Source organism: Marmota flaviventris, chromosome 15 (genome assembly GCF_047511675.1).
Source record: "Marmota flaviventris isolate mMarFla1 chromosome 15, mMarFla1.hap1, whole genome shotgun sequence".
Classification (NCBI taxonomy): domain Eukaryota; kingdom Metazoa; phylum Chordata; class Mammalia; order Rodentia; family Sciuridae; genus Marmota; species Marmota flaviventris.
Genome location: NC_092512.1, coordinates 58808778 through 58833545, shown reverse-complemented (window position 1 = coordinate 58833545; position 24768 = coordinate 58808778). Strand labels below are relative to the sequence as shown.

Here is a 24768-nt window from a genome sequence, read left to right as displayed (position 1 = left end):
AGGCTACTAACCCTGAACTACTCCCTATAAAGTATTTCTTCAGCAAAGCATTTAGAAGGAATAGCCGGGTCTGGGACTGTAGCTCAATAGTAGAGCACCTGCCTTGCACGTGGGAGGCATTGGGTTCAATCCTCAGCACCACCATTTATTTATAAGTAAATAAATAAATAGTGACCATCTACAACTAAAAAAAAAAAAAAATTAAAAAGGAGTAGTTGCTTTCCCCTTCCCCCTCCTTTTTTTTTTTTTTTTGGATACCAGAGATTGTATCCAGGGACATTTAATCACTGAGCCACATCCCCAGCCCTTTTTATTTATTTATTTATTTTATTTTGAGACAGGATCTCCCTAATTTGCTGAGGCTGGCTTTGAACCTGCGATCCTCCTGCCTCAGCCTCTTGAGTCACTGGGATTACAGGAGTACCCAGCAGAATAGCTGCTTTTCTAAAACAGAGTGAGTTTTGAAATAAAACATATGACACACAAAAACTATTGACGTTTTATTACTGGAATTCAAAATATTCTCTTGAAGGCTAGGTGGAAGTCAGGGGTAAAGCAACTTATCTAGCATGCTCAGAGTCCTGGCTTGGATTCCCAATACAGTACCAAATCGAACCGAACCAATTCCCCGTAGCTCTAATTTGTTGTAGGTGAGTGCGCATGCTCAAGATTGGTGAGGCCACACCAAGAGCTCAGAACTACAGCTGGTGTCCCCTGTAGGGTGTCATCTAGCGGGTTCTGTACATGTGATTGAACCTGCTACTGAGCAGAAATAGTTTGCATGAAAATTTTCAGTTCCGATCTATAGGTCCATGAGCCATCAAAAATTGTTGAAAGAAGAGGTTGTGGGGGCAGGGCGCAGTGGCGCCCGCCTGTAATCTCAGGGGTTGGTGGGGGCAGGGCTGAGGTAGGAAGATTTCCAGTTCAAAGCCTGCCTCAACAAAAGCGAGGCGCCAAGCAACTCAGTGAGACCCTGTCTCTAAATAAAATACAAAATAGGGTTGGGGATGTGGCTCAGAGATGAAGTGCCTCTGAGTTCAATGCCCAGGGTGAGGGTGGGGAGGTGGGGGAGGGTGGAGGTTGTGCCATAGAACAACAATGCAGATGGAAAAAGTGCATCTGTTGAAGTTTAAAAAGAGCTCAACAGGTGGTTTCTTTGCTATTGCCTGGCAAGTGTCTTAAGTATGTTGTTTTTAAAGCTCTGGTTGCTTTAAATTTGCATCAAGTGTTCAAAAAGAGTGCATTAAAGTCATTTCCCTCTCTCCCCTTGCAGGAAGTGCTTAAATCAATTAATCTCCCTCTCCCTCTCTCTCTCTCTCACACACACACACACACACACACACACACACACACAGTCACACATGCACATAGAAAGAGGAAACAGTTGGATAGGAACTCAGAAATCATGTGACTGATGACTAAGTTAAATTTTTCCTATTTACTGGAAGGAAGAGTCTGATGATTTGTTACCGATTTTTTTTTTTTTGCATTTTTAAAGTTTTGGAGCTATCACATTATGTTATCATTTATGCTCTTTTCTACTATGTTTTCTTCCATACTTACTGAACCCGAGGAGCAACACTGGACCTGCAGCTCCTCTGATGCAACCATTGCTTATACCTACTGTGGTAAGTAAAACAGCAACAACTTGTATTTGTGGACTCAACTCTTTGAGGGAAGTTTTCACAAGAAACTTGCTGCTGTCTCGACACATGAGCTGCTGCTGCTGCTACCCAGGGGGAGAGCAACTGCTGCTCACTTCTCTGTATGCATCTTCTTGACCCCTCACAGAGCTTGAGAAATCTCTGAATTCTTGTGCTTGTCCCCCAAGTGATTCTGTTGGTCTCTGTGGTCAGCTGTCTCTACCTTGAGCCCAGGTTTCGGTTTCTTCCCAGTTTCAGGAGGACTGTTTCCTTTTTTTTTTTTTTTTTTTGCCTCAACCCCAAGAATAACTGGTTCTTCTTCCTGAAAGGTATAACATTCCTAGCTGCTTACTGGAGGTTATTTCTGCTCGAGGCTGTGATTTTAGAGGGCTCTTGGAAATCATCTTCCTGGTCTGTTGGTTTCTAGGTGTGTGATCTTGAGCAAAATAGTTAGCCTCTCTGTGCCCTAGCTTTTATAGTTATAAAAATGAAAGTGATTTTAGAGCCTACTTTCTAAGGATTGCTTTGAGGTAAAGATTTGAAAACAGGGTCACATTAGAAACAATAATATTGACTTTTTAAAGTTAGTTATATCCGTTGCTATTAGCTGGTGTCTCATCCTTTCCCCTCCCACATTTTCTCAATGGCAAGTGGCTAGAATCTGAAGGGCCTGACAGCTGTTTTGGTTTGGTACTTTCCACTGAGCTGCTCACTGTGGGTTGACTGCCCTCTTCTACTCACTAGTGATGTCAGGATGGTTGAAAGTAATGTTTCCCAAAACATAAGTTCTTTGAAATTATTTGGGGAAAAAAGGATCTGTGGCTTAATCATCTTAGTGAGACTGACAAATGTATTTTGAGTTCAGAGAAGTTCTGTAATAAAGAAGCCTGTTTAAACACAATATTTTCTATTGTATTTTAATTTGGGGGAGTGTGTCTTCACTGTTCTGAAGAAACACTAATGCTAATATATGGTCCCTTCTGGGGAATTAGGATAATAATCGACCCATGTAAGAGTAAGACAGAGTCATGTATGGTGGTGCACACCCATAATCCCAGCAACTCAGAAAGCCGAAGCAGGAGGATCACAAGTTGCAGGCCAGCCTCAGCAACTTTTCAAGACCCTGTGTCAAAACAAAACAAAACAAAACAAAAAACAGACTGGGGTTGTGGCTCAGTGGTATAGCACCCTGGTTTCAATCCCTAGTATGGGGGTGGGAGCAAAAGAAAAAAAACGCAAAGAAATAAAATGAAATAATAAAATAAATAGAAGAGTATACTCTCTCTCCCTCTCTTGACCTTTTGCCATGAGATGATATAGAAAGAAGGCCCTTACCAAAGGCCAGCACCTTGATGTTGGGCTTCCCAGGGCCCAAAACCGTGAGAAATGTATTTTTGTTCTTTATAAATTACCCCGTCTTTGATATTCTGTTATAGTAGTACAAAACAGACTAAGACACCTGTAGATGGCTGCTTTTGCTCTATGTCCTCATCTGGCCTTTGCTGTTTGTGAGCACATCTGGTGTCTCTTTGTGTGTCCATATTTCCTCTTATAAAGACACCAGTCCGATTGGATTGGGGCCACCCTCATGTCCTTATTTTAACTCATTCATCTCTTTAAAGTCTTTATCTCTATCTCTAGTCTCTATCTCTGTCTCTTTCCGTGACATTGGGAGTTAGGACTTCAACATATGAATGCAGGGGCTGTAACATACAATCCTTCTGGTGAAGCATGTGTGTCTTGGCATCTGGTGGGTCCTCCACTCCATGCATGTCAGACCCTTTACCAGCCTTTTAATTGTACAGTCTATTATTTTAACCAGAACTTCCTCACCTTCCTTCTGTTTCATTAACATTTGAAGTCTGTTAAAGATCCTCTTTGTCTTAAACTGGGTGTGTTGGTGCGCACTTCTCATCCCAGCAAGTTGTGAGACTGAGGCAGGAGGATCACAAGTTTGAGGTTAGGCTCCAATTTATTGAGACCCTGTCTCAGAATAAAAAGGGCTGGGGGTGTAGCTCAATGGTAGAGAGCCCCTGAGTTCAGTGCCCAGTACTCCCCACCCCCATTTTTATTTGCTTTCTACAGATTGGCTGAGTCAGTTGAATTAAATTCAGTTTAAAGGATCTTCTTCTTCTGCCTCCTCCTCCTCCCTCTTCTCCTCCTCCTTCTTCTTTTCCCGTGTACATAACCATCCTGTTTTCTTTCCTTTTTTATTATTATTTTTATTTGTTCTACTTAGTTGTACGTGACAGCAGAATGTATTTCAATTCATCATACACAAATAGAGAGCAACATTTCAATTCTCTGGTTGTACAAGGTGCAGAGATATACCATTTGTGCAATCATATGTGTACCTAGGGTAAGGATGTCCATCTCATTCCACCATCTTTCCTACCCGCATAACCCCTTCCCACCCTCCCCTTGCCCTGTCCAAAGTTCCACCATTCTTCCCATGCCCCCGCTACCACCATCATAGATCAGCAACCATCATCTTTTCTCTTGGTGTTTTCAAAATTTTCTCTTTAACTTGTGACAATATGATTATTCTGTGTCTTGGTGTGAATTTTTTTTAGTTCATTTAGTTTGGGGTCTTTTAGACTCCCTGGATTTTCCTTTCCCAGATTTGAGAAGTTTTTAGACAATAATTCCTCAGGGGAATAGCATCTATGAGCCCAAGCAACTATTGCCTTCTCTCCCAGATAGCTAGACTGCGCTACTGTCTGATCTCTAGGACTAGTGAGACAGATACTAGTTTTAGGGGATCCCCAGAGAAGTTGTGGTGCTGGATGTCAGGGTCAAACTCTTTCCCTCCCCAGGCACAAGCTGAGAACTGGGATTTTCCATCAGCTGATAACGTGCTGAGCAGAGGGGAGGATCAATAGTATCTGCCATCCCAAGCCAGGGCCTTAATTTTCTCCTAAGCAGCTAGACTGTGGCAGACTGATCGATATGAGCTCCAATAATCCAGTCCTCTGGGGAACTTCCTGGAAGAATTGGGGTGCTGGACATGCAAATCAATTTCTTCTCTCCCCTGATTGGGACCAGGGGCTAGGAAGTCTTTTCTATATTGTATAGGGCTATACTGGGGTAAGGAACTCTGAGAGAGGCTATCCTAAATCTCCTGGATGTTTTTGGTGAGTCTGGTTTTGTGTTCTCCTGGGTGCAGGAGAATTTTAATTAGTTTGTGATTTTTAAAAATAATTTATTGAATACCAGTATGTAAATATGTTGGAAGTACAACATCCTGAGAGTATTGGTCATTTACCTTTTTTCTTTAGTATTATTATTATTATTTTAGTCGTCAATGTACCTTTATCTTATTTATTTGTATGTGGTGCTGAGAAGTGAACCCAGTGCCTCACACATGCTAGGCATGTGCTTCATCACTGAGCCACAACTCCAACCCTAGTTTATGATTTTTAACAGATGGAGTTTGTCTATGAATTGTTGTGTTTGTGGTGGTAAATCAAGGGGCTTTCTACTCTATCATGTTGCTGATGTCCTTGTATAATTTTAATACAAAAGGTATCTTTGGGGGGATGATAGAATATATGTATTTACTAGAAGTGATATATAATAACTTATTGACATTATCCTTTTTTCTGTTTAGATGACATTAAATTTCCTATTTTAGTTAGACCTGAACCCTGTATATCATTGAAAGGCACTGAAGGATTTTTGCATATTTTCTACATTCCAAGTAAGTACAATTTTTTTTTGTTTCTGTAGATCAGCTAATTATTTAAGATATATCAATGATAGCTGGGCTCAGTGGCTCATGCATGTAATCGCAGCAACTCAGGAGGCTGAGGCAGGAGGGACTACAAGTTTGGGGCCAGCCTCAGCAACTTAGTGAGACCCTAAGCAACTTACTGAGAACTTGTCTCAAAATAAAAAAATAAAAAGGGCAGTCCTTTTCATTTTTTATTTTGGGACAGGGTCCCAAAGAAACTTGATAAACACCCTCCCCTCCTCCTAATTTTAGTCCTCTAGCATCCAAGAAATGAATGATAGACAGTTGTGTTTTAATTTTCCTGAATCTAATCGTTCTATTTGTATATAATAGTCTTGTCTTTGCATTTATTTTTCATTATTTTTTTTTAATTAAAGCAGCCCTGGGTTCCAAATATACTTGTACTAATTATATATTGTTATATAGCAAATTATCACAATCTTAGTAGCTTAAAACAGTACACATCTATTATCTTATAATCTCATAGTAGGTCAGTAGTCTGGATATGGCTTACCTGTGCTAACTTCAGAGTCTCCAACAAGGCTACAGTCTTGGCATTGACCAAGGCTGTAGTCTCTTCTGTGGGCTACCCAGGGAAGGAACCGCTTCTAAGCTCATGTGCTTGTTGACAGTATAGTTTCTGAATATTGGCTGTTGGCTATCCCTCAGTTCCTTGCCACACGGGTTTTTTCAAATTAAGTTCTTGCTTCATCAAAGCCAGCCAGAGGGACAGTCAGATAACAAAGAGGAAGTGACAGTCTAACGTAGTGTATTTGTAGAATGATACTTGTCATCTTTGCTGTACTTTGTTGGTTAGAAGCAAGTCACTGGGCCAGTTTGCGCTCATGGGTAGAGGATTACCTAAGGACATAGGGATAAAAATGGAAATAGAACTCAGAATGATAGACAGTTGTGGTTTTTTGTTTGAGTACCAGGGATTGAACCCAGGGAGCTCAAACACTGATCCATGTCCCAGCCCTTTTTTAAAAAAAATTTTGAAACATTCTTCTTGGTTAGTCTTGCTAAGTTGCTTAGAGCCTCACTATATTGCTGAGGCTGGCCTTGAACTTGTGTTCCTCCTGCCTCAGCCTCCTGAATTGCTGGGATTACAGACCTGCACCACCATACCTGGCAATAATTGTGTTTTAATTTCTGAGTATTTCAGTTCTCAGTGTTTAATTTCCCTGCAACTAATTGTTTCATTTGTATTTTGATATTCTTGTCTTTGCATTCACTTTTTCACTAAAAAATACTTAGGGCTGGGTGGTTTAGGTCAGTGGTAGAGCATTTGCCTGTCATATATGAGTCCATGGGTTTGAACCCTAGCATCACACACACATACACAACAGGATCAGGAAAGATACTTTGTAAATACTTGGTATATTTCAAGTATTATGTAGACTGTAAATTTATTGATAGGGCATTCTTTTGATCTTCAAGAATCTCAGTGCAATAGGACATATGGCTATGCAGATAACATAACATGATAAGTGAAATGATAGCAGTAAGGCTCTCGTTCTAGAGCTTTATTGTGGGAAATGCCTGTGAACAATAAAGGGGAGAGGAGGCCACAGAAGTCATGAAGAGGATTCAGATTGGAGTTCAGTTCTGATACCTTTGAGAAGTGAAAGAGGCTAGGCTTGCGGTGTGTGTCTGTGGTCCCAGCTACTCAAGAGGGTGAGGCAGGAGGATCTCTTGAGCCCCCAAAATTTGAAACTAGCCTGGGCAATATAGTGGGACCCTGTCTCAAAAAACCAAAAACCAACACACACACACACACACACACACACACACACACACACACACCAAAGTATAAACAACAAAAATGAAAAGTGAAAGAGAAGGAAAGAGAATTAGATAAGATGATCATCACAACAAAAATGCATCCTTGAGATCCTCTTAGCCAGGTCAGTGAGGAGCCCTGGAGCAAAGGCTGCTTACCACAAGAGACCCATGACAGACAGGACTTGCCTGGTTTGAGGGACTTTGTGGTACTTCATTGTTCCAGGAGCATCCTGTAAGAGCTTGGTCTATGGGTGAGTGCTACACTGAGCTCTAGGCTACCTGCCAACTACCCTCCTTCTGATATTTGTTGTTATTTGTATTCTTGATGATTTCTGGTCTAACTGGAGTGAGATGAAATCTTAGTATAGTTTTGATTTGCATTTCCCTGAGAACTAGAGATGTTGAACATCTTATTATTGTTGACCATTTGTACTTCTTTAGAAAAGTGTCCATCAATTGCCCATTTATTGAATTATTTGGTTTTTTTTTTGGTGTCATGTTGAGTTCTTTTTTTAAAAAAATATGTTTTTAGTTGTAGATGGACACAATATCTTTATTTTATTTATTTATTTTTATGTGGTACTGAGAATCAAACCCAGTGCCTCATGCATGTGAGGCAAGCACTCTACCACTGAGCTACAACTACAGCCCTTTAGTTCTTTATATATTCTACAATGATTCATGACCTTATTAGAAAAACATTTTCAGTGAGGTAGTAGTTACAGTAATTGTTTTCCTTAGATAAAAGATTGTACATCTTTTCCATTTGGACTGGTTGAATACTTTGTAAGAGTTCAGGCAAATGTATCATTTACTGGAATTTTCCACATTAACTGGTAATAGAGAGATCATGAAGAAGGTTTAAAGGCCATATATTTAATTTTTAATTAAAAAATTCAAATTTATTCTGCAAGAAATGTTTCATCAAAAATACTAAAAAGTTGGCATGAGTTAATTGTCTTCACTTCCTTTCCTTTGAATTTTCTAGCAGAAGAGACTAGAACTGAAAATTTTATGTCTTTGATAGTTTCCAATATCAAGTTATGAAGGTTTCTCTACTTTTAGACAAGACATACATAGCCCTTACCATGGAGCATACTACTTGACCACAAAGTTGCCCTCTTGGAACTTCTGTTTGCAGAACCTGAGGGCAATAATAACACCCACCTCATGGATAGTTGTGATGATGAAATGAAATAATGTAGGAAAAGCCTAGGGCACATGCTAAGTATGAAAAAAAAATGCTGTTCTGTATAGGAGAATTTCTTATTTAAGGGGCTAATGGAATTTTTTCTTTTTAAGGAAGAGATTTAAAACAATTATATTTCAATCTCTATATATCTGTCAACTCCATGAATTTGCCAAAGCGCAAAGAAGTTATTTGCCGAGGAGCCAATGATGAATATTCTTTTTGCAGAGCTCTGAAGGGAGGTAAGCATTCAGCTCATCTTGCTTACGGAATGGAACATAATTCTTTATAAGAATTTTATTGGAGTTCAAATGTTCAAAATAATTTCTGATTATCTTCTGTATTTCTGTAGTGTCTGTTGTGATATAATTTTTTTCATCACAGATGTTAGTAATTTGAGTTTTCTCTCTCCTTCTCTTTGTTAGCATGTCTAAGGGTTTATTAATTTTATTTATTTTTTCAAAGAACCAACTTTTTGTTCTGTCAATTTTTAAAATTATTTCTTTTGTTTAAATTTCATTGATTTCAGCTCTAATTTTAATTATTTCCTGTCTTATACTGCTTTTGGTGTTGATTTGTTCTTCTTTTTGTAGGCTTTGAGATGCAATGTTAAGCCATTTATTTGTTAACTTTTTCTTCTTTTAAGAAATGAACTCTATGCAATGAACTTTCCTTTTAGTACTGCCTTCATAGTGTCCCAGAGATTTTGATATATTGCATAGTGTTCTCATTTACCTCTAAGAATTTTTTAATCTCTTCTTTTATGTCTTTTGCAATCTATTGTTCATTCAATCACATATTATTTAATCTCCAGGTGTTGGAGTAGTTTTTATTTTTTATTTTATCATTGATTTCTAATTTCATTCCATTATGATTTGATAGAATGCAGGGTGGCATCTCTACTTTTTTGCCTTGTGGCATAGTATATGGTCTATTTTAGAGAAGGACCCATGTGTTGCTGAGAAGAAAGTATATTTGCTTGTTGAAGGATGAAATATTCTATATATGTCAGTTAAGACTGTTATTGATTATATTATTGAGTTCTATAGTTTTCTTTGTTCAACTTTTATTTGGAAGATCTCTCCAGTGCTGAAAGAGGTGTGGTAAAGTCACCCAGAATTATTGTGTTGTGGTCTGTCTATTTGACTCTTGAACTTGAAAAGAGTTTGATGAATTTAGATGCTCCATTGTTTGGGACATATATATTTATAATTGTTATGCCTTTTTGATGTATGGTTTTCTTGAGCAGTATGAAATGTCCTTAATCTCTTTTGATTAACTTTAGTTTGAAGTCTACTTTATTTGATGTGAGAATGGAGATTCCTGCTTGTTTCTGCAGTCCATGTGAGTGGTATATTTTTTTTCCCAACCTTTCACCTTCAGTCTGAGGATGTCTTTTCCTCTGAGATAAACCTCTTGGAGGCAGCATATTGATTGATTTTTTTTCAATCCAATCTGTAAGTCTATGTCTTTTGATTGGTGAGTTTAGTCTATTAACATTCAGGGTAATTATTGAGGCATGATTTGTATTCCCAGACATTTTTGGTATTTAACTTGACTTGGTTTCTCCTTTGATTAGTTTTTCCTTTAGTGTAATACCTCCCTCTGCTGATTTTCATTGTTGTTTTTCATTTCCTCCTCATGGAATATTTTGCTGAGGATGTTCTGTAGTGCAGGCTTTCTAGCTGTAAATTCTTTTAACTTTTGTTTATCATGGAAAGTTTTTATTTCATCATCAAATGTAAAGCTTAATTATGCTGGATATAAGATTATTGGTTGACATCCATTTTCTTTCAGAGTTTAGTATATATTGTTCCAGGATCTTCTCTTTCAGGGTCTGGGTTGAAAAATCTGCAGATATCCCAATTGGTTTCCCCCTATATGTCATCTGATTCCTTTCTCTCATGACTTTTAAGATTCTCTCCTTATTCTGTGTGTTAGGCATTTTCATTATAATGTGCCTTGGTGTGGGTCTGTTGTGATTTTGTACATTTGGTATCCTGTAAGCCTCTTATATTTGGTTTTCCAATTCATTCTTTGTGTTTGGACAATTTTCTTATAGTATTTCATTGAGTAAATTGTTCATTCCTTTGGTTTGGAACTCTATGCCTTCCTCTATCCCAGTAACTCTTAAATTTGGTCTTTTTATGTTATCCCATATTTCTTAAATGTTCTGCTCATGGATTCTTACCATCTTCACTGTGTGATCTACATACTTTTCAATATTATATATTTTGTCTTCATTGTCTGTCTGAGGTCCTGTCTTCCAACTGGTCTAATCTGTTGGTGATGCTTTCTGTTGAGCTTTTAATTGGTTCATTGTTTCTTTCATTTCAAGGATTTCTGTTTTTTTTTCTGAACCTCTATCTCCCTATTGAAGTAATTTTTTGCTTCCTGTATTTGCTTATGTATCTGTTTATTGAAATTATCTTTTGCTGCCTATATTTGTTCTCTTATATCATCCTTTAATTCACAGAACATTTTAATTAAGTACATTGTGAACTCCTTCTCTGTCACTTCTTCTGTTGTGCTGGCTGTGGATTCTGATAATGTAGTATCTTGATTTGTTTTGGGTACTTTTTTTCCCTTTTTAAAAATGTTGCTTGTGTGTCTTCCCTTTTAGCTCTGCGGATCTGCGACATTGCTATTTTTACCCTGTAGGTTTATAGTGCCCCTGCAGGGTTCCAATACTTCTCCTTAAGGGGAAGAACAATGTTAACAGATCCCAATATGAACAATATACAACCTTAAACCATAGAGTTGCTATTAAGCTGTTTACAGTTTTGTCACAATATATAGAAATGGTGAGTTCAATTATTATCTACAGTATAAACAATAGGTTTGCAAAAGGGTTTACAATTTCTGATGGTGGACAAAGAACAGGGGGTGAGGTGTAGGATAAGATGTTGAAGGGGTAGGAGGTGAGGATATAGTTATTAGTTCTTAGAAAGTGTGAAAGAGGAATCTAAACAAGATGGTTAGTAACAGGAGAAGAGAGAGAATGTGATTTTGGGGAGACAAGTAAGTGGGATGACAATAGAGTACATAAAACAAACATACATAAACATTAAGAAAAATAAAAAATATAAAAATAGAAGAATATTCAACACAACTGTAATATGCTATGCAGACATCCCGTCCTCAGTATCCTAATTCGTGCAAAGTATTTGGTTTCACAAATGTTGGGAATGTGAGGGTGGGAGAATAGAGAGGGAGAAAAAAGAAAAAAAAAATCTTGAAGAAACTGAAAGAAGCAAGGATTGTTTTGGTTGGAGATCAGTATCTTTCATGCTTCCCTTCTCATCTAATAGGTGGGGTTGTCTGTTGTTTGCTGGTGTCTCCACCCTCAGGATGGTGAAGGATACCAGGGAGGGAGGGTTGGTCTTGGGTGCAGGACACCTGGAAGTGGGGTATGGCATCAGCCAGTCCCCAATGGGAGACTGCACCCCAAGGATGTCCTCTGGGGCCCCCTTGTGTGATGTGGGTGCCTGCTCTTATCTCCTTATATTGCCTGTAGCCCTCACAGTTCTTGGTTTCTAATTTATTCTCTAAACTGTATCTCACTCACCCTCTCCCTCTTTCCTTCCTAACTGGGGACCTTTCTCTCTAGAGGTCTTGTGGGTTGCACTCTGGGGGCTGCACATCTCTCTTGGAAAGCTGTTTTGTATTGGGCAGTCACTGTGCTGGTTTAGCAGCTGCCAGGGGGAGGGGGGAATCGAGGACTATTGGTATCTGCCCAGCTGGTGTTCCAAGCTGGAGTTGCCCCAACTAAAGGTGGCAATGAAGGTGTCCCAAGATGGAGGCAGCTGCTTTCTGCGATGGAGTGTCTGGTCAGGTGAGGGAGGCTGGCCGGTGGCTTTGGGTGATATGTTCAGAGATGCAGCTTGTGGCATGTAGCACTGTGGCTGTTGGTTGTCTCCAGACCCAGTGCGAGGCTCTGCGGGTGTCAGCGGGACTGTCCTGGGCCTGCCTGGGTTCTGTGGGTGTCCTAGGTATCTTTTTATTACGAAAGACACATTAAAAAACAAACAAACAAACAAACAAACAAACAAAAAACTATTGCCAGTCCGTCTACCATACAGTAACCAATCCAGACATGGTCCAGTCAGCCCAAGGGTTCCAGGTTCCAGAGTGGCCCCTTGAAAAGCCCAACCACTGGACCCCCCCCCCCCCGCCAAGTCTCAGAGGTGACGTTTCTGCCTGTACTTTGTCATTGCATTGACACGCAGTGTTTTCTGCAAATCAAGAACCTCTACAGGGTAATCCCATTTCCTAAGAATGAAATGTGCAACAAAGTCTGTTCTTTACTATTTGACAACAGTCCAGGAGATGTAGCTCTGTTAGTGTCCTCCTCAGAGCCCTAATGTCACCTGAGAAGCAGTGCCCATCCCATCCTGTCTCTGCTCACCAACTGTTCTCAGGAACCTCACCCGTGCTCTGGCACAGGATATTCCAGGTCAACAGGGCAGGCACATATTTGGGTGTTTTCTTTTTTTCTAATAGAATCCATCCTGTGTTGGCCACCTGCCCCCCCAATCCTCACTTTCTCAGTTTCTACTGCCTATGTCTGCCTGAGGATAGATACCAGGAGGTGGTGGCAGTAACTGTGGCCTTATCAGCTGCTCACTTCCATACTTTTGCCCAAGTTTCTGGTGCCCCTGTTTCAAAGATGTTGGCCCACTGGCCCCGGCCCTGACTTGGCTTGTCACCCTCCCCCACAAGTTGACACATATTTCAGAAGCTGCTCTTCTGGCCAGCTGGGTTGTGATCTTTTGTGCTATGCCTGCTCTTGGCAGAGCATGGTGGTGGCTCTTTCTCTGCAAGGGCTTGATGACAACCTCTACTCTATAGGTATGTGGGAGTCTCGGGTTCTCTTGGAGGCAACAAGGTCTTCAATTGCCAGATACAAATATATACCCTAAAGCCATTCCCCCAGAGCCCTATCTCCTCTAGCCACACCCCACCTGCCTTCAGTTACCACTCAATTAATCCCTATAAGGGGATTAATTCACTGATTGGGTTAAGGCTCTCGTAACCCAATTATTTCTTTTCTAAACCTTCTTGCATTGTCTCACATGTGAACTTTTTGGGGGCACCTCACATCTAAACCATGACATTCTGCCCTGGCCCCCAGAAGCTCACACTCATCTGACAATGCAAAATACATTTAATCCATTCCCAAGAGTCTCCAAAGTCTTTTAATAGTTCTGAGATTGCTCAAAGTTCAAGTCCAAAGTCTTCTCTGAGGTTCAAGGCAATCTTGCATTGCAAGCTCCTATAAAACTAAAAGCAATTTACAAGTATCCTATATATAAAGGTACAGAGTAAACATTTCCATTCACAAAAATAGGTGCATAGAAAGAATGGATGGGACCAAAGCAAGACCAAAATCCAGCTATAAGTAGTTCTGTGTTTGGCATCTGGAGCACATGGCATGATGTCCTCTTCAAAGGGCTTATGTAGCTCTACTCCTGTGGTCTTGTTGGTTGCATCTCAAGGGGCCTTTCTGTTGGCTTGTCTCTGTTCTATTCCTGCAGCTTTCCTAGGTCGATGTCCCATGTTACTGGCATTTTTTAATCTTGGGGGTCTCCACTGCAGCTTTGGCTTTCTCCTCAAATCTCTATACTTTGTCTTCTCAGGGAGTGCTCACAGGGAATCCGATCCTGTGCACTTTGCCTGGCTTCCAAGGCAAAAATCTTGGTGGAAGCCTCCATGACCCGCTAACTATAGCATCCTGCATTCCTGCAGAACCAGCACCACGTGGTTGATGCCAAGGTCTGCCACCATTTGAGCAGTAGCCCAGCCTCCAGGGACCCTACCTGCAGCAGTCTCTGTGTGTGGGTGGCTGAGCACATTCAAGACACTCCTTAGGCCCCCTTGTGCAAGAAGGATCCCATACTTGTCTCTTCTCAAGAGAATTTTCACTTTTACTCCCTTGAACCTGAGATGGGTGTGGTCTTTCCTGCACCTAAGATGCCCTCAAGCCTTCTTTCTTATTGTCTCTGGCAAAGTCTTCAGGATTTCTTTAGTGGCAATAATGTCTTTAACAACTGCAAAGTCCTTAGGTTCAGTTTTACTACTGCCTTTCAAATCCAAGTTTTCAAATCTTTCTGCTCTGCTTTCTGCTTCCAAGTATCATAATAAACTTGGCTTAAAGTTGCCAGAAATACCCATACCACTTCCTGAGTGCTAAGCTGCCTAGACATTTCTTTCAGATTAAGAAGTCCATTGCTTTTAAAACCAGCCTCACAGAAAGTCTCAGGACATGGGCAAAATGCAGACAGCTTCTCAGCACATAACATGAATGGCCTCTGCTTCCAAATTCCAATAGATACCTCCTTTTCTGAACAATCTTGAGCCCTATTTTCACTGTGCATGGTCCTATTGGCATTCTAGTATTAGCTCCCACCAGAATCGGCCATTAAGCTCCTCTTAAAACAACCTACATTAAACAACCTAAACTAGCTTATGCTGCTAAGCATCTCAGAATCCCTCCCACCTATTCCAAAATGCTCCAAAAGCTTCTGAACCACATGGTCTGGTTAATCACAGCAATGGCCCCATTCCTGGTAAAAATTTTGGTTTTAGTCAGCTATTTACCACTATGACTAAAAGACCCAACCAGCACAATTATAGAGGAGGAACAGTTTATTTGAGGGCTCATGGTTTCAGAGGTCTTAGTCCATAGAAGTCTATTTCTCAGGACTTGAGGTGAGGCAGAACTCATGGCAGAAGTGTGGCAGAGGGAAGCAGCTCACATGATGATCAGAAAGCAGAGAGAGACTGTGATATTTAACTCTTGTGCAAACCTATGCTCTTTCACTGAATCAGATTGTGCCCCAATTCAATACCTTTCTCTTCTGATATTATGCAAAACACAATAAATCCAGCTTATTCTATTTTCCCTTCTTGTTTTCCTTAGCAAACCTTGTCTATATGGCAAAGTTTCAGTGGATATACCTGGCAGTAAAATTTCTACTCCCTTATTCTGTTCCTTGAACCAAAATACTATTTTCAAAACTTTGAAGGTTTTGGAAGTGAAGAACAATAAGGAACATATACTTTTTTCTTGAGATTTCTAAAAGTACTTTTCAAACTCATTTCCATCTTGTGCAGTTCAACCAATATTTATCCAATTACTTCTGTGTCCCCGGCACCACTTGCTATGAGAACAGACATGGGTCTCTCTTAGGAAGGTCGACAGCTTGATTAGGCAGAAAACTAGGCAAGAGTCTATAAAAAATTTAAATGAACTTAATAGAAGCCAAATCCATAGTAATAACTCAAATAAGGATAGATAAGTGTAACTACAAGGAGCAGATGGAACCTGATAGGCACTGAGAAGACTCCAGGGGTAGTCCTTTCAGCCAGCCTACACAGAGTGGTCATGTCAGGTCAAAATCCTGACCTTGAGCTCTGTTCTTTGGATATGAGGTCTTAAAGTTCACTTCTGAAGTCATTTCTAGAAATAGCTCTAGTGTTATTTTCTTCTTGGAAGCTGAGAAATGAAATCTATGCAATAATGACTCATTTCAGAAGACACATCTATGATTTCTGTCTTTTCACATGTGAATAAGTATTTATGGTACACCATCTACAAGGCACAATGGAGAAAGCGAAGATGAATCAGTCAGTCGTGTCCTCCTCATAGAGCAGGGTGGAGGAAAAGAGAGGCACTACTTATGTATGTGACAATCACACAGACGTACATATCTGATCAATACTCAAGCTAATAAAGCAAGTACATTTGGCATATCATGAGAATTCAGAAGAGGACTCTCAATGATAAAATATAACTATTTTAATTGTATATGAAGGGTGGGCAGAGATTTGATATGCAAAAATAGAGAAAGGGGAGCATGTACTTTTCAGGAATTAGAGATCATGGGATGTCTAGATAGATTAATGTTCTGGTGTAATGTTCTGGTGTAATAACCCCCTGCCCCCATTTGGATTTTTGTTTTTTATGGTCCTGGAGCTTGAACCCTGGGTTTAGTGTATGATAGACATGTGCTTCACTACTGAGCTACATCACTAGCCCCCTACTTTCAATTACTGTACAGTAGATTTCATTTTCTATAGTTCATATACACAAATTCATACAGCGTGTGTTCTTCTTTGTCTGACTTTTTCCCCTGAGCATAATAACTCTGAGATTCATTGATGCTATTGTATATGCTTCCTTCTATTGCATTGTGTGGATGTACCTAAATTCATTTATCCACTCACTTATTGATGAGTGGATAAATGCATTGTTGAGTTAATTATGATTTTGGCTATTACAAATAAAGTTACTATGTATGAAAAAAGACAACCAAATCCAGACAGCCTTGCTCCAGAACCATATCTCTTTCCAAAAATGCTTTGCCACCTTTATCTTTACTGTATTTTTTTCATTGCATATTGTACTTGGAAGAGTTTCTTTATTTGTCTATACCCCAATTGTCTTTAGCTCTTTGAGGGAAAGGATGTTGTTATAGTAGCCGTTATCTCCCTAGTTCCTGGCATATAGTAGACTTTCAATAAATATTTATTGACTATTAGATTTTTAAATTGAATTGTCCTTGAATGAAAGATATAAGAAGAGGACTGGGGTTGTGGCTCAGTGGTAGAGCGCCTGCATCGCACGTGTGAAACCCTGGGTTTGATCCTCAGCACCACATAAAAATAAATAAACAAAATAAAGATATTGTGCCCATGCATAACTAAAAAATATTTAAAAAAAGATTAAGAAGATACAATGCCTTCGCTGAGCTTAAGAAGCATCTCACTGTGTTACACTCTTAATAAAGATACTCCCAGAAGTAGAAATATTTATGAGAACAGATGTATGCATGCAGGCATAATCTATTTATCTGCCTTTAAGTATTATCTGTAGCCAATTCTGAGAACAATAACTATTTTAATTGTACATTTGACTGTTACTTAAAGAAGATTTTTGGCTGGGTGCGTGGCACACACCTGTAATCTCAGTACTTGGGCAGCTAAGACAGGAGGATCCCAGGTTAGCAACACAGGGAGACTCTGTCTCAAATAAAAAATGAAAAGAGCTGGGAATGTAGGTCAGTGGTAAAGTGCTTCTGGGTTCAGTCCCCTGCACCACCAAATCAAAACTGAAAACTATATCTTTTGTTTAACATTCAAAATATTTCTTTCTTTCCATTCTTATTCCCTGCCTCTACCCCCTTCAACAGTTTCCTCTGTCTGACGAGAATGGCAGAGTGTGGTTTTTCCTCCAGTTCTGGCTGTGCTTCATGGCTTGTTCATGGCTAGGAACTGTGCATTTAATCAAAAACTAAATTCTTAGCCTTCTATTTTTTTAAAAAAATTTTATTTATTTATTTTTTAGTCTTACATGATAGTAGAATGCATTTTGACATATAATACATACATCAATCATATTGTAAATTCTATTCTGTTGCCCTTCCTATCCTCCTTACTCCTCCCCTCCTCTCCCATCCTTTCTCTCTATCCAATCTAATGTGACACACTTTTTTTTCTTTTTCTCATTACAACATCATATATGTATTCTGTATAACAATGAAGTTCTCCTTCCATCTTCCGTGCAACTCCCCTTCTCCCTCTTTTTCCCTCCCACCTCTCTTCCCTATTTAGTGGTAGTCTTCTTCTCATGCTCTTCCTCCCTATCCCATTTTGAGTCACCCTCCTTATATCAGAGAAGACATTCAGCATTGGTTTGTTAGGGATTGGCTAACATCACTTAGCATAATCTGCTCTAATGCCATCCATTTGCCTGCAAATGCCATGATTTTAAATCTTTTAGTGCTGAGTAATATTCCATTGTGTATAAATGCCACATTTTTAAATCCATTCATCTATTGAAGGGCATCTAGGTTGGTTCCACATTCTAGCTATTGTGAATTGTGCTGCTATAAACATTGATGTGGCTGTGTCCCTGTAGTATGCTCTTCTTAGGTCTTTTGGGTATAGTCCGAGAAGGGGAATAGCTGGGTCAAATGGTGGTTCCATTCCCAGCTTTCCAAGGAATCTCCATACTGCTTTCCAAATTTGCTGCACCAATTTACAGTCCCACCAGCAACGTATGAGTGTACCTTTTCCCCCACATCCTCCCCAGCACTTATTGTTGTTTGACTTCATAATGGCTGCCATTCTTATTGGAGTGAGATGGTATCTTAGAGTAGTTTTAATTTGCATTTCTCTGATTGCTAGAGATGGTGAGCATTTTTTCATGTGTTTGTTGATTGATTGTATATCCTCTTCTGAGAAGTTTCTGTTCAAGTCCTTGGCCCATTTGTTGATTGGGTTCTTAGCCTTCTATTTTAAAACTTGTTTTTTATTTTAAAATTTGTACATCTTTATGGGTATGTTATGATAAGTCAATACATGTATACAATGTTTATTACTCAAATCAGGGTAATAAGCATTTCTATCTCTTCAACCATGAATCATTTTTATGCATTGGGAATTATGTACTTACCAGTCATTTTGAAATATATCATAGGTTGTTTTGCCCAACAGTTACCTTACTGTGCTAGAGAAGAACCAGGAGTGATTCCTTCACTCTGTGTTTTTGGTGCCTCTTACTGAATTTCTTTCTATTTACCCTCTCCCAAACCCTCCTTGTGTCTATTGACCTTAGTCAAGCTTCTCAGTGCTGTGATAAGAGGAGCTTCAGTTGTCTGGCTGCCTTTGGAATATCTCTCCCATCCTTAGGAAAAGTTTTCTCTATTACATCCAGGTAAAGGTGCAACAATACTTTTGAAAACTACAATTAAATATGTACATATATAACCTGAGATAATGCATATTTTCATTCATTCATTTTTGAGACCAGTTCATCTTAAAAGTTTGCATCCCCTACGAGAGAGGCTCTGTGGGGCAGAAGAAGCCACAGGAGAGTACTAGTCAGGGTGTAAGATCTATTATTCTCTAGTTTTACTTGAGACTGCCTTTGCCAGTAGCCAGTGTTGTGTATAAAGGGATGTTCCATGCAATTAAAAAAAGAAAGAAAGAAAAGAAAGATCACCTAATAATGATGTATTTTGCATTATGTTTGCAGAGACTGTGAATACAACAATACCGTTCTCCTTCAGGGGAATACTATTTCTTAAGGTATTCTTCAAAATTTATTTTGTATGTTCTTAACCTTTTGCAGTAACAGATGTGTTAAGATTTTGAAAGAAGTAATTTACAACCTCTAAAAATAGTGGTTCAAGATTAAAATGTTTAAAAATTTTAGTTGTAGGTATTTCTTCCTTCTGTAGAATATGGAAAAATTGCACATGTGATTAACTCTTTTTTGTCATTTTTTCCTCTAACATACAAGGCTAAAAGTAATGAGAATGCTCATTTTATTAATCTGTTGAATGGGCTTCATATGAAAGCACTGTTCAATCACTGTATATAAGTCAGTAATAGTGTATAACTACTCATGCAATATACTAATTATATAAATTGTTTAGGAGAATAGAAATCACATAACTTATAGGCTTATTTTTGTTTAAAAATTTTCTTTGGAACTTACCTTGAATGTCCAGACCTTTCTAAAAATAACTACTGCCTCAATGAATACCAATGTAATTTTAGATATTTGTATCATATAACTGGCAATGAAATTTTATATATTTCACTTCTGGAAACTATTTAAAAATAAACTTTATTAAAGCATATTCTTTAGATGTTTTGTTACAAAAAGCATAATATCTGAGAAACTTATAGGCTATTTTCTAAGAATTGTATAAGTCCTCAGTTTTTTTAAAAAATATTTTTGTCTTAGAATCCCTTTATTTACTTATTTTTTAGAGAGAGAGAGAGAGAGAGAGAGAGAGAGAGAGAGAGAGAATTTTAATATTTATTTTTTTTAGTTTTTGGCGGACACAACATCTTTGTTTGTATGTGGTGCTGAGGATCGAACCCGGGCTGCACGCATGCCAGGCGAGCGCACTACCATTTGAGCCACATCCCCAGCCCCAAGTCCTCAGTTTTTTCTTTTTCTTTTTTTTTTGGTACTAGGGATCAAACCCAGAGGTATTTTACCATTGAGCTACATATCCAGGCTCATTTAATTTTTTTTTTTTTTAATTTTGATATAGGGTATCCCTAAGTTGTCAAGGCTAGCCTTGAACTTGCAATCCTCCTGCCTCAGCCTCCTGAGTTGCTAGGATTATAGGCATATGCCACCACCCCCAACTCCTCATCTTTTAATTGGGAAATAAATGGAATCTATAATTATTGAATTCAAAGGCATGTAATATTCCATGTCATTTGAAAACTGAAAAAATGATAACTGGGTTGGGAGTGTAGCTCAGTGGTAGAAAACTTGCCTAGCATGCATGAGGCTTGGGTTCAGCTCCTACCACCAGAAGAAAATATAAACAATTTAATTACATGGCATTAAGGAAGTTCTTTTTAAGCCAGGTGCTGTGGCACATGCCTGTAATTCCAGCTACTCAAGAGGCTGAGGTAGGAGGATCACAAATTTGAGGCCAGTCTCAGTCCAGGTTCAATTGCAGTACTGACAATAAAAATTCTTTAAAAAGAGCAGCATTTGGGGCTGGGGTTGTGGCTCAGTGGTACAGCGCTTGCCTAGCACATGCGAGATGCTGGGTTCGATCCTCAGCAAATAATGTGTCCAACTGCAACTAAAAAGATATTTAAAAATAGCAAAGTTTAACATTTTAACTTGTATTTTTTTTCCCCCTTGTTTTAGGGCCGATACAGATGTGTTGCAGAAGCCATTGCTGGGCATACTGAAGAAAAACTCTTTTGTTTGAATTTTACCATCACATACCACCCTCGTCTCAATTAGAATAAATTGAATATATTTTTATTTTTCAAAAGTGGTGTTCTTATTTTAAGAGGACCTGGAATCTGTTAATCAGGTGTGGGAAGAGGAGGATACAGGAGTGACTGTCTCGAAGGAAGACTTTTTATCGTTATGGAGCTCTAGAAACAGTTGAGAGCTGTTGGCATGATGCCCTGCCCAGAGCTCCCAGGTGCATGCAGGGACGCACTGAGGCTGTCTGGAGGTTGACAGAGAGGAGGAATGTGGGCAAGAGCTTTTATTTTGTTTTCTATGAAAAGGAACAGGTGAGGCAGGGTTGGTAGGTTTAGGATTGGCTGGTTTGAATAATTTCAGCAGGCTCTGGGGCATAGGGGCTGCTCCTGGCTGTCTTGGACCTGGTCTCCCGACAGGTGTGTGAGAGCCTCACAGAGGAGGTGGTTGCCAGTGCACGTCCTCTGGATCAGCTGGTTTCCATGGGAAAGGTGTTCTCACAGGTGGTTTATTACGGTCTCTAAGGATTAGCTAGCCCTGGGAGGAACAGTTCCTTCAGGGATAGCAAGACCCCTGATATCAAAGCATCAGAAATACAGAAAATAAAAAGGCATGGTTAATATTACTTGTCGCTGAATTTTTTCCTCCCCCCACAGACAGTGAAACCTCTTGAATCCATTGACTCCATCTCCCCATTTGTCTGCTGCTACTCTGGGGCAGATCCCCAGCCATGCTGCCCTGGATGACGCCACGATCTCCTTGGTGACCTTCCTGCATCTGCATCTGTTGGAAGTGTTGGAGGGCTTTCCAGTCTTGTCTGCTTTTTCCCTTTCAATCCCTTCTCCTGCTACCCTCCCTCACTCTCTGCCCTAGAATGTGCCATTCTTCTTCCCTCTTCAGGACCTTTGCCTGCACAGTTCCCTCTGCCTCAGCTCCACTCCACTCTACCCGGCCCCCCGTTTCTATAATTGATGTTAATGTTTCTCAGCTCAGAGGCTACTTCCTTTTCACCCCTTAAGGGAAGGAGTGTGGGGTTTAGGGCTCATTGAACACTGCTTTCCTCCCAAAATATCCTCCACAAATTGTGTCCTTTAAGATGATTCATCCTTGCATCAAAAGTTCCTTTGATTTTTTTTTTTTTGTGTGTGTGATACTGGGGATTGAACCCAGGGGTGTTCTGTCACGAGTTATGTCCCCAGCCCTTTTGTATTTTTAATTTTGAGGATAAAGTCTTTTTGAGGTTGGCTTTGGACTTATCCTCCTACCCTAGCCTCCCAAGATGCTGGGATTACAGGCATGTGCCATCACACCAGCCCTGTTACCTTTTTTTTTTTTTTTAAATTTTTTAGTTGTAGATAGACATAATACCTTTATTTATTTTTATGTGGTGCTTAGGATCAAACCCAGTGCCTCACATGTGCTAGGCAAGCGCTCTACCACTGAGCCCTAGGGCTGTTACCTTTTTATACACATGATGTGGTGAGGGGGTTCAGGATTTGTAGAATGAATTATTAGACATTTCCTGTTCCCTGGTTTTGTTCTGGTGTATACCACATTCCTACTCTAGGGTGGATTTTGGTTTGCTAGGACAGCTAGTGTGGGGTATTTCCAAGGGACCATCATTGTTTAGGTTAGACACATTACTAAAGCTGACTGATCAGAAGGAAAGGCCTAAAATTTCTGGGCTTGTCTCACTGGATGTAAACCAGAAAGGAAGCTGTAATGTTTCTGCTGACACTTGTTTGATGACCACAAAGGGGGTTAGCCTCGGCATGAAGCAGATGCTCTGGACAGAGGTCAGTGCAGAAGAGCAAGAACCTGAATTGCAGATACTGTCAAGTTATTGAATCAAGCAAGCCTGGATCCTGCCCTGCACTCTGGACTTTCCAGCTATTGGTTTAATGAGTTGGAGTCAGAGCTTTATTTATTTATTTATTTTTGCAATAGAGTTGTTTCGTAGCTACATTGCTGCCCTATCCCAAAAATCAGTCTAATTTCAGATTGTAGCCCCTTCCCCATTCTCGTGTTCCTCATTGCTTTGAACTCTCCTTGCCCCCCCCCCCCCACTCTTCTTTTTTTTTTTGCAGTATTAGGATTGAATCCTGCTGAGCACTGTACCATTGAGCTTACCCCCAGCCCTAATTTTAACTCTTTTATTACTGATGCTTATAGGTCAACTTATCTATTAGTCACAGTAGGTTCAGTGCCTCGTTTTCTCAAAAATGTTTTAATTTTAATTTCTTTTAATAATCAAAATGTAAAAAATATAATAAGTATAATAAGTCAGTTATAGTGGTACAGAACTGTAATCCCAACCCCTTGGAGGACTGAGGTGGGATTATCATTTGAGCCCAGGAGTTTAAGAGCAGCCTGGACAACACAGCAAGAACAAAACACCATCCGAAAACAGGTTCCCCCCCCCGCCCCAATATACAATAACGTATTTGGTTGGGATTATATTCATCATTATACCAAGGTGGTAATAAAATATAATTTAAAACATTTTCAGTGGAGGAAAATTGTCTACAAAGGCAAAATTGGGCCTGTAAACTTATAATGTGGCTCTGGGCTTGGTCACTACCTTCTCTACCTTGGGGAATTTCACTAATATTAGTGAAATTAAGCACAATTCCTCCCTTCATAGAGTTTTTAATCTAGAGGGAAAATCAAATACGTGACTATTGTAGAAGATGAGGGTCATTACTGGAGGGAAAGTATTGAGTGGTGTGGAGGAGACAAGATGTCATCTCTGGGCATTAGAAAAGGCTGCTGGAGGAGTGATATTGGGGCTGAGAATTGGGAGATGTGCTTGGAATTAATTTAGCATAGTATTTTTTCAGGCATAGGAAAGAGCTGGCGTCAAGGATTAGAACTGAGATGATAGGATGTTGAAAATGCCGAGTTATGATACTACCAGGTAGCAGTTAATGATGCTATCACGTAAGTACTGGGTACTTTTCTAGGCATTGCATTTAATTCTCACAACAATCTAAGATATAGATATTAGTATCCTGATTTTAAAGATGGGAGAAGATGAGCACAGAAAATTAAAAGTATTAAATTAAAATTCTAAGTTATATATCTAGTGTGTTAGCTTTATGGGACTTTGACAAATACCTGAGAAAATTAACTTGGAGGAGGAGGATTTTGGCTCAGGTTTCAGTCCAGGTTTGGCTGGTTCCATTGCTTTGGCTCTGAGGTGTCAGAACATAATGGCAGCAAGAGCAAAGAGTAGAGGAGATTGCTCATCTCGTGGCAGCCAGGAAGCAGAGAGAGGGAACCAGGGGGAGGAGGGTCCAGAGTTAAAGTATACCCTTCAAAGTCACACCCAGTAACCTACTTTGTCCAGGTGGGCTCCACCTCCTAGTAGCCCATTCAGCTATGATCCAACCATTTCTCCAAAGTCCCACCTCTGAGCATATCTGAGCTGGGCCACCTACCTTCAACATATGAGCTATTGGAGGAATTTCAGATCCAAACCATTCCACCTAGTGAGTGTTGGAGCTGGTGTTGGATCCAACAGTCTGACTCCACGCTAATTTCTCATCTAGCTTTCTGTATAGCTGGAAGATAAAAGATGAGAGGGAGAGGCATTGGAGGTGAGGCAGGGGACAGTGCTGCCTTGCTGGGCAGTTCCACTCTTGAACCCTAGCCCTGGGCT

The 24768-nt window shown here is 39.8% G+C and overlaps 1 protein-coding gene across 2 annotated transcripts; it reads left to right on the top strand.

Annotated features, from left to right (window-relative positions):
- Positions 1 to 1128: 1128 nt before the first annotated feature.
- Ly96 (lymphocyte antigen 96) lies at positions 1129 to 21171 on the top strand. Of its 2 annotated transcripts, none has more exons than XM_027947340.2 (5): positions 1129 to 1628; positions 5278 to 5343; positions 8464 to 8592; positions 19392 to 19444; positions 21042 to 21171. In XM_027947340.2, the coding sequence occupies exons 1-5, from the start codon at positions 1517 to 1519 to the stop codon at positions 21138 to 21140; spliced, it is 459 nt and encodes a 152-aa protein (XP_027803141.2). In that variant the 5' UTR covers positions 1129 to 1516; the 3' UTR covers positions 21141 to 21171. The 2 variants fall into 2 exon arrangements, with proteins under 2 accessions (XP_027803141.2, XP_027803130.2); XM_027947329.2 differs by having other exon boundaries at positions 1146 to 1628; positions 5254 to 5343.
- Positions 21172 to 24768: the final 3597 nt, after the last annotated feature.